Source organism: Galeopterus variegatus, unplaced genomic scaffold, assembly GCF_000696425.1.
Source record: "Galeopterus variegatus unplaced genomic scaffold, G_variegatus-3.0.2 Scaffold6116, whole genome shotgun sequence".
NCBI classification, from domain to species: domain Eukaryota; kingdom Metazoa; phylum Chordata; class Mammalia; order Dermoptera; family Cynocephalidae; genus Galeopterus; species Galeopterus variegatus.
The window spans coordinates 69,949-80,436 of NW_007732227.1; the positions used below are offsets into that span (position 1 = coordinate 69,949).

Below are 10,488 nucleotides of genomic sequence, written 5' to 3' on the forward strand. Positions count from 1 at the left end.
AAAAAAAAAAAAAAAAAAAAAAAAAAAAAGTTACATTTTCAGAATCAATTACTTTCTTCTCTTTATTTTTTATTTGTAAAATAAATATGATTCCAATTAGAATATATACCACAATAGAGGGTGTTTATGACTGTAATCTAAAACTGGGGTCAAAGTATCCTGATATCAGATTTCCCAAAACAGTGTCCTAATGGTATATGCCTGATGTCTGTGCTAAAGCGTTACTCCAAGTAGTCAGTGGATAGCAGCATGATCATCCCCTAGGAGCTACCTAGAGATACAGAATCTCAGGCCCCACCCCAGGCCTACTGAATCAATATTTGCATTTTAACAAGATATTCAGTCAATTGATATGCTTGTTAGAGTCTAAAAAGTATTGCAAAGGCTCTTTGCCTCAACTTTCCTTATGGCTATTGTTCAAGTTTAAAGTAAAGTACCAATTTGCAATCTTAAGTAAGGTCAGTATTATTTTTATTTTGTGAGTGTGGTAACCAAGGCAAGAGCAAGTTAAATAACTTGTACAAGTTCACACAGATAGTACAATGCAGAGCTGTAGTTCAACCCAGTTTTGCTTAACTGCAAAAGTCATGCTGTTTCTACCACACTTGTGACTACCAGCCACTGCTGGATGAATGAGTGTATCATCAGCATTTGTTTCTTTTCAGTCTCCACTTTTGTAGAGCTACATCTATATCTACATACATACATACATACATGCATGTGAGTATATACACACACAGCTTTAATAAATATATCATGCTGCTTTTTAAAAACATACTCTTTCCTATCACCACTTTTATGTATGATGATTTTAAAAATATTTTCCACAAGGTATTTTTCATGAGGATAACATAGTTGCCCTGTAAGAGTTTAAACAAATGTAGGATTTAGTTTGTATTCCTATTTATTCCTTTTTTGTGACAACAGACTGAATGTGTGTGTATGCGTGGGTGTGTGTATGTCTTTTGGGAACTGTTTCTTTAGTACTTAAGGGAACTGTAGTGGAAGGTAGTCATGGTCCTGGAACACAAGCTAATCTAGTCCCACAATGTGACTTTGTTCCAGGGTACAAAGTTATTTTAGAAGAATCAAAAATTGGGTATCTGAAAACCCAATGACCCTTGACAAATCAGCTTTTCCAGACCTAAAGGAGTCAGAGTGCTACACGGGGCCGTTCAGCCGTGCACGGATTCACCAGTGAGTTCCCATCTCTTTTCCACCTCCTACCTTTATACCTTTCATTATCTGAGGCTTTTTTTGTAGAAAAGTAGCTGGGAACATTTTCATTATTTACCAAAAGGTCAGAGAATGTATTATTGTATTAAAATATATGCTTACCTTATGATCAACACTAAGTGAACATTATTAATGCTGTATTAACTTTAAGTTTCAGAGAAATTTAAAGAATGAATAATTAATTGTAAACCTATGAGCTGGCAGTCTAGTTATTAATTCTTTCGAAATAATTACTATGGTAGTAAGTCACTTGGTTAAAATAATAATTGTGATAATACTAATAATAGGATGGCTATTAATTAGCATGTTTTAATAATACATTGTTCTAATTAATAAACTGGTATGACTATAATTGCATTTAATTGACATATATTCACTAATTAAATATCCATTTTAGTTTAATCTTATTAAACTAAAGGGAATGAGAATTTTTTTAGAGATTTGATTCATGACTCTCTGTGTGCCTACCTATCTACATGTCTGTTTATTTATTCATGTATTCATTCAGCTAGTATTTATCGAGTTTCTATGTGACATACATTAAGGATATAAAGAGGATTATGACACAGTTTCTGTCTTCATGGAATTCCCATCTAATGGGGCAGATAAAATGTAAATTTATAATTCAAAAGGGTAAACATAAAGATAGAGAAATGCACAGTGCACTAAAGGACTGTGACTGTAGGGCCTACTGTGCTGTACGCCATTCCAGATTGACCTGTATTCTGGGATGTGAGAAGTTGAAGGGAAGGATGACACAGAACTCCAGATCACCAAGCATGTAACATAGCTAGCAATCAATGGGAAACTCTCTTCTTCCAAATGTTCTATTTATTCCATTATTTATTCTTGAAGGTGGATCTAGAAGCATCCTTTCTAATTCCAGCTATAGGGAGTGGGGGAAAGACTGGAAATCCAAAGGAATCCAAATTAGAGAGAAATCGCAGTTTCATGGAAGCTTCTTCAGCTTTCTGTTGCACTTTTTGAGGACCTTTGAGGATCTATAGTGTACCAAATAAAAAGCATTCTGCTTTCTTTTTTAAAAAAACACCCAAGAAACCAGCGTTATCTCTGGAAAAATAACAGATCATACAACTACCTGCTTAACCCCCCAAATAGCCCTCCATTTGTACTTTTAATAAAATTCGGATTTCTTAGCATCTACCATATAAAAAAACAGATCATACAACTACCTGCTTAAACCCCCAAATAGCCCTCCATTTGTACTTTTAATAAAATTCGGATTTCTTAGCATCTACCATATGGGCATAAATGCTGTAGTCCCAATCATTTCGTCTTCTACATTTTCCCCACCATTTACTCACTCCAGCCATACAAGCCTTGATTCTAACATCAAAAGCTCAAACTTAGCCCCAACTTAGAGTCTTTGTTCTTGCTGTTCTCTTTATTGATATGCTCTGTCCCCAGATCTTTGCATGGCATATTCCTTGTTATTATTCTAGTCCCACTTAAACATCACCACCTCAGAGAGACTTTCTCTGAACATGCTACCTATAGTCCCCTTGTTCCAGTCATTCTCTATGCCATTGTGCTGTTTCATTTTTCTTCATAGCAGTTATATGAAATTATGTTATTTATTTATTCGTTTACTTATATATCCTATGTTTCATGCCTCCATAATGTAACTTTATGAAAACAGGAACTTATCTGCTTAAGAAATATTTTCTCAGGGAATGCTGAAACAATCTGATGGTGAATGAAGCAGGTGGACATTCCTTCTGGTACCCTATGTTTCATGCCTCCATAATGTAACTTTATGAAAACAGGAACTTATCTGCTTAAGAAATATTCTCTCAGGGAATGCTGAAACAATCTGATGGTGAATGAAGCAGGTGGACATTCCTTCTGGTACCTACAATTAACACGACCCTGAATTTGATGCATCCAAGTACAGGGCTAAAAATTTCAATATCAGAGTACTGGAAAAACTCAGAGTTTAATAAAATGGATAGAGGTACAGATTAACATAAAACAAGGCAGAGTAAAATCAACACATTGGGAAAGATGCAAATAAAATGCACATATGTAAGACAGGGAAAGCCGCATCTAGAGGAGAGAATACAGGAAGCCTTTTTGAAGGAGATAGCCCTTTTTCAGCAGGTAAAAATATGAGGAGAGGGGGGCAGAGGAGGGGGAACAGATATCAGAGACAAAGCAGAACATAGAGGAAAATAAGCATGGGATTTTAAGGTGATGATAGATTACACAATTTGACAGATGATCAAGATACAATAAGCCAGAGCTATAAGTAAAACTGTGGGGTACATTGGAGTGCAAGTATAGGGAGCCTCGGACGAAAATAAGAAATTTAATTATGCTTTTAATGGAGAGACGCTGACCCACTGAAAGTAGAGGAGTGTTGTAAAAATTGGAGATGTACTCTAAAAGTCAGGTAGAAATTTGTATGGCAAGTTAGGAGGACACCCTTCTCATAATCTAGGCAAGACGCAATGAGACCCAGAACAAGAAGGGTAGTGTGAAAGCTGAAGGAGACAGTTCAGTTAGAGAAGTTAGTTTGGCAACTGTCTGATTATGGAGGTTGAAGAGGAAGAAAGATCATAGGAGACCTAATGCTTTAGGACCAAGTGCCTGACAAGATGATGATTTATCATTCTCAGAGATGAAGCACCTGGAAACAGGATGTGTCAGAAGTTGAGTGAGGCCCAGGAAACTTTCATTTTTTTGAGGCTCCCAGCATACTATATAGTTAATGCTAAAACAGCCCCTTCCTTTCCTCTTGGGATCACCCTTTTGCTGTTTTCATCATTGGCTCTCACAAGGTCCCTCCTTGCTACTTTTCCTATGTGGGGACAACATACAACACCAAGGGGAAGGAAGGACTATAGCTTATTGCCAAAGTTCTTAAAACAAGATGAGCTGGATTGGAAAGTGTGGTATAGAGGAATGAAATCGATTTTTAATGTGTTCTATTTGGAACTACATTGCTTAAGGTAGTAAAATTTTATGGGAGTTAGTGGACAATCTATTCTCTCGTTTTTGTCATGCTAAACAAAATACAAGGACACCTCGTCTTCCTTATAAACTGAAAGAAGATACTAAAGTGAATACTTAATAATGCCCTGTATTATTTATGAGTGTATTTTTTTTCCTCTGTCAATTTTTTTTCTTAAAGAGTATGATTTCTCTTCTTATTTACTATAATTCATTTGTATTAGCTTAATGGAGAAAACAGATGAATGATTACCCAGGATTATTGTCGTTGTTGTTGTGTTCTGTGCTCTTCTTTGAATATTAAAACTAATTCCCACATCTTAACAGCTTCAGAATAAACAATAAGGACACGTTCTTCAGCAATGCTACTCGAAGCAGGATAGTCTATCACATGCTGGAGCGCACCAAATATGAAAATGGGATATCAAAAGTGGGTAAGAACATTAATTAAAAACTTAGAGAAAATAGAATTTGCTGATACTAGTTATGCTGAATTATTGTTTGTTTTTTAAGTGAAACTTTGCTTTTATTCATTAGTGTGTGAAACACATTGAACACAAACTCTATAAACATACTATTTTGCAGCCTTTCAATAAAAAAACAGGGGAAAAACCCCCCAAAACTAAGAGTATTTGCCATATATATCAAAATGTGAAGTGTGCAAACACTTTGGAACAGAAATTTTATTTCTTAAAATTTATCCCAAAGGAATAATCAGACTTTTGAACAACGATTTACATAGAAATTGTTTTATCATGGCTTTTTTTTGTAATAGAATAAAACAAGAAGTACCTTAAATGTCCATCATTAGGCACTGACAAATAAGGTAGGCTTCATCTATATAATCGATCTATTAAAAATTATGTGACATGAATTCACTCAACACAAATTTAACAAGCATAGACCCTTTACTCATGGAGATTGAAAATTATTAATTAATTCTCTATTTATTGACTTTAAAAGATAGCTACAATGCATTCTCAAATTTAAAAAAAGCAGATTAGAGTACTATAAGTCTAATGTAATTTCATTTCCTAAACACACATATATAAAAAGAAAACAAATCTATAAGAATATGTAAGAAACTTTTTAGAGAATATTTCTGGAAGGTGAAATAACTAATTTTAACTTTCTAAATTTCTTTGTTGTTGGAGTGTTTAGCAGTATGCTGCAACATGGATATACAAAAAAAAAATTGAGAACATTTCACCTAGAAAAAGTAAATAAAATTTCAAAGTTTACACAGAGCTGAGCAGGAAACAAAGGGCAACAAATGAGCTGTAAAGATGAAAGTACAAGGTGCCAAAGAGACCAAACGTTAGTCATGACCTAAAATTCTTGAAAATAAAAAGTTAACAGCCAGTGAAAACTTGTATCAATCACTACTGATTTGTGTTAAAATGGATTACCACATAAGTAAAATGAGCTGTTTCATTTACGTTCATTTTAGAGATAAGCTTTCAGACTCTGATTCTCTTCTGATTAATAATTCATTTATTTCTGAGCATTCAAAATAGTTACCTTAAACATCAAAACCTTATCCCCCCAAATTAAATTTAGTCAGAACATTTTTAAAGAAATAAAGATAGAGAAATCCAGAATATATACAAAAAAATGTGTCTAAAGGAGAGCACTATGCTCTTATGTAGACTTTGAAACAAAATATGACACTTTAAATGATTATAAGGGTATCGTGTCTTTGTAGAAAGTACAGTAAATGTAGAAGTGTTAAAAATGAAATAAAAAATTATTCCTAAATGCAATCGTCTATTGTTGCAGTTACAAATGTGTAGTATGTGTTATGTGGGTATGTATACATATATACATGCATCAAAATTAGAATCATACAGTGTTTACAGTTTTATATCCTGTTTTTTAAAAATTACTGTTATGTGTATTTTCTCAAGTTCTTAAGTACTGTTTGAAAACTTAATTGTAAATAGCTATACAATATTCTATTATAAGCATTCATCAAATCACAATTACTTACTAAGCACCTGATATAATTGGTTGTACCACAATAATTGATTCCCCAGTTTTGAGTGTGGAATTATTTAATAATTCTTTGCTAATATAAGTAATATTGCAACAAAATTGCTCTCCAGAAAAATTTTTCCAAGATCTGTTCTTACCAGAACTATATGAGAGTATCCATTTCACTATACCCTCCCTGAGATGGAGGAGGTTTTAATGTGTCTTACATTGCTACTTATGTCTCTTTGGCTTAGTATTAAATAATTAAGGATTTCTCAATACCAATGCCCTTTTGAGATATTTTTTTGGTGGCATAGAATTCTTCTTCTTCCTTGTTATTTTGAAGAAAAACAAAGTTGTTCCTGGCTTATGTGCTACCACATAAGCGGGTATTAAAGTGATTTCATGATATGGCAAAATGACACATATGTTGGCACCTTGCAAATCTCCATTTACTAATATTGTAAAGACACAGCTAGACTCAGTATTAGTCTCTTTCACAATCTCATTGCCCTTATAGGTGATGTGGCTATGGAAGTGATTTGGGTTATTTTAAATTTTTTAATTAATTTATTGTTTCAAATATATGTATGTTACTTCAGAGAGAAATTTTCTCTTTAATTCAAGAACTGTTCTTTTCTTCTCTTTCCAGGAATCGGTAAACTTATAAGCAATGGCTCATATATAGCAGCGTATCCTCCACATGAGGTAATTTTGAAATACAGTTTCCATTTTTAAACAAAAAAAGATTTTCATGCTCAGTGCTTGATCTCATTGTTGTTGTTGTTGTTGTTGTTGTTGTTGTTGTTGTTGTTGTTGTTTTTTGTCTTTTTTGAGACCGGCTGCACTGGGCTCAGCCAGTGAGCGGTGACCAGCCATCCCCATATAGGATCCGAACCCGCAGCGGGAGCTCTGCTGCTGTGCTCCCAGAGCTGCACTCTCCTGAGTGCACCACACATTGTCTTCATTTGAGTCTGGCTGCCCATCCCCAGAAGGTTTCATCCAAGTGTTCCTGGGCCCTCTGAGACACCACTATAACCTTGTGGCAGCAGACTGGCTCCACTGCTCCAAAACCCTTCTGCAATTTGCACCGTATCAGTAACTCCAGTCTCAGAGAGAACACTCATGGCCTCTGCTCCAACACAGAGCTTCTCACTTGATCCAGCTTGAGATCCACACCACTCCAAACAGGGCAGATTCCTGGTTTGCGCCTACTACTTTGGGATACCTGAAAATCTAAAACAAGCCCACAACAAAAACCTATAGCCCATTAGCTACTTGATTCTCTGCCAGGTTGTTACCTTCCTACCAGTTTTAAATAGAAGTGGCTTCTAAAAACTGTTGGGCCCTTCCTACCATGAATGACATTATCAGTTTTAACTCCCCCTTCCCTCTTCTCTGTATTCTTGAATTCTTTCTTTAAGGCAATTTCACATTTTAAAATAAGAATGGGTCTTTAGAGGTTTTACTTCTGAACTTATCACTCTTTTGTTCATAAAGTTAAGACTGAAGACTCACAGGACATAGTACTTGAAGAATTTGAAGTCTGGTATAACTAATAGTAGATAAAATGTACTGAGCACTTCCTATTTGTCAGTGAGCTAAATGTTTCATCTAGAATATCTACTTTAATCCTTGCAACAACCCTTTGAGATAGACAATAATATTAACTCCGTTTTATATATAGGCAATTGAGTTACAGAAAGGTTAAGTATCAAAGGCACAGTTTTAAGCCCAGGAAGCCAACCTCCAGTGTTTATATTCATTATGTACACCTACTTATAGTAAGAATAGAAATAATAATAACAGGCAGTGTGTTTGGTGTTTCATGCACTGGGCCCTGTGTATGTATTTTCCTGCTACTCTGACAATAACCCTGGAGGGATAAATATTATTATTCCCATTTTAGAGATGAAGAGACAAAGCTCAGCAAAATTAAACACTGTGTCCAATACTATATAGAGTGTTAAGAGTAGCAAACTTAAGGCCCAGGAAGAGCCTCTGTAGCAAAGAAACGTTTGATTTGTCCTTTGTGTAATTTTCTCTATGTAATTAGGCTGTGTTCTGACTGTTCATTTGGCAGTTTTTTCATGCATGAAATTGGAACCTATTATAAACTGGTTATAAATAATGGTTGGTGCATGAAATTGGAACCTATTATAGACTGGTTATAAATAATGGTTGTTTTCTCATTTATGCTTATAATTTAGTTGAAATGTATGGAGCACATACACAAAAATAATAGAAAACAGTATTGTTGAAATGCAAATAAATAAAACAAAATAGAAAGTCAATAAAAATGCATGAAATTGGAACCTATTATAAACTGGTTATAAATAATGGTTGTTTTCTCATTTATGCTTATAATTTAGTTGAAATGTATGGAGCACATACACAAGAATAATAGAAAACAGTATTGTTGAAATGCAAATAAATAAAACAAAATAGAAAGTCAATAAAATGGTCTCAGGAATTTTCTATTGATTTTAAATGCTCCTAATTGAGAGAAGAAAAACAAGGCTTACTAAGAGGAAAATGGAGTCAGTGGCACTGACTATAATTTCATTCAGGACTCTTCACAATCTACGGCTTTCTTCTTCTTCTTCCTTGATGCAGGAGATGAGTGTCAATTTTATATTTTTTACCCCTAGTTTGGATTTGTTTTTTATGCAGAAAAAGGACCATGGATAGAGGGGAGAGCATCACATTTCGGCTGGAATTTGGCATGAAGAGAAAAAATAAAGGGAACAAGAGAAAGTGTTTGCTTAAGATATTGATAGGATTTATAATTTTATCAATTATGAACAGTGGAAACAGGGGGAAAGTGTGTCAGTTGCAGGAGGGGGCCACTCCTGGTCATGGTGGGGATAACTGAGTGTACATGATCCTTTGGAAAGGCACAAATATACGTGAGTGAGCAACAGGAATCACTTCGCTCAGTTTTCTCTGGCAGCCCACCCCATGTCACTGTCAAGCCAGAATAGTGTCGCCGATTGAGGTTATTGAGTGGTTAGGACAATGATGCAGTAGGTATTCTAAAGTTTAGCATCTAAAACTCAGGAAGCACCTACACTCCGACCACTAAGGCTGGGAAGAATAGTAATGTATTTTAGAAGAATTATCAGGAGTGGTTGGAATAAAGCTGAGATTTTGGCTCACCTTCCCTTACCCATCCAATCTCAGAGCAGTCTACCAACCCTAACAGGTCATTTCAATTTCACATGCAAACATACTTTCCCAAGGGAATGTCCCCATGCTTAGAATCTAGATCTTTGCTTCCATCTCTCTAGCTTCCAATCTGTAGGCTTTAAACACTTTGGGGTACTTTAGAGAAAACGACTCGGGAGACTGTACTCTATACTTTCACCCTTACCTAATTAATTTATCTATTTTGTTAGACAGCCAGAGGTAGCATGCACACCTCTCTCATTGCAACCTCGAGGCACCTGCAAGCCATCATTCCAGGTGTCCTTTTCCCTCATAGGAACTCACAGTCCTGGTTGTCTGGGAACATTCTTATGACAGTTTATACTATTCCGTGGCCACAATATATCAAGTCAAAAAATGACTAACATTAACTGCGTATTTCCTATGAGCCAGGCACTTTATAAGGATTATCCAAGTGGGTCTTTATCAAATCCCTCTGTACTGGGTATCATTGATATTATTCTTATCCCCATCATCTAGGTGAGGAAACTGAGGCATAACTCCACTTACTTTGAATTTTCATCAGACTTTTTATAAAAGCACATTTATACACTGGAGTGAGAAAAGTGACTTTGTCATGCCCTATGTGCTTAGTTTAGATTCAGAAAATATATAGTCACTGTATCTATTGCTCTCTTTCTTGATTATAAAAGCAGGGAAGTTCAGTTTTCAGGGAACATTTTCCTCTATAAGTCACCGTATATGTTCTGTGACTCTGAAAATGTAACCCATTTGACAGATTTTTAAGAGGATATAAAGAATTTGACAAAATCCTTTAATTTTGAAATATCGTATCTGAAGTAAGTTTTAGGTATTCTAGGGCTTAAAAGGCTGACTAGTACTGGTAGGTGAAGCCTCTTACACTTTACAAATAAGCACTTACTCTTCTTAGCGTCTATAAATTGAAGAAACCATTTCTGGGACTGGGTCACTTCTTAAAGCCGAACAATTTTCTTAATTTCTGAACCAAAGTTTACAACAGTTTCTCTCAGTGATGGAGAAGATATTATGTTTATTACAAGACCTTAGGTTCCAAACAGTGAGCCTGAAGTCTAATTTTACTTTAGGTTAAATGGATCCCATTGGTTTAAATAATAA

General features: G+C 35.1%; 1 protein-coding gene across 1 annotated transcript in view; it reads left to right on the forward strand.

Annotated features, from left to right (window-relative positions):
• The window catches only part of LOC103605841 (anoctamin-3-like), a 65,093-nt gene that overhangs the window by 32,686 nt on the left and 21,919 nt on the right, over positions 1-10,488 (forward strand). The window contains exons 4-6 of the mRNA XM_008590456.1: positions 1,066-1,197; positions 4,537-4,643; positions 6,836-6,891. Of these exons, the coding sequence (XP_008588678.1) occupies positions 1,066-1,197; positions 4,537-4,643; positions 6,836-6,891 (295 nt within the window). The remainder of the gene's footprint in view (positions 1-1,065; positions 1,198-4,536; positions 4,644-6,835; positions 6,892-10,488) is intronic.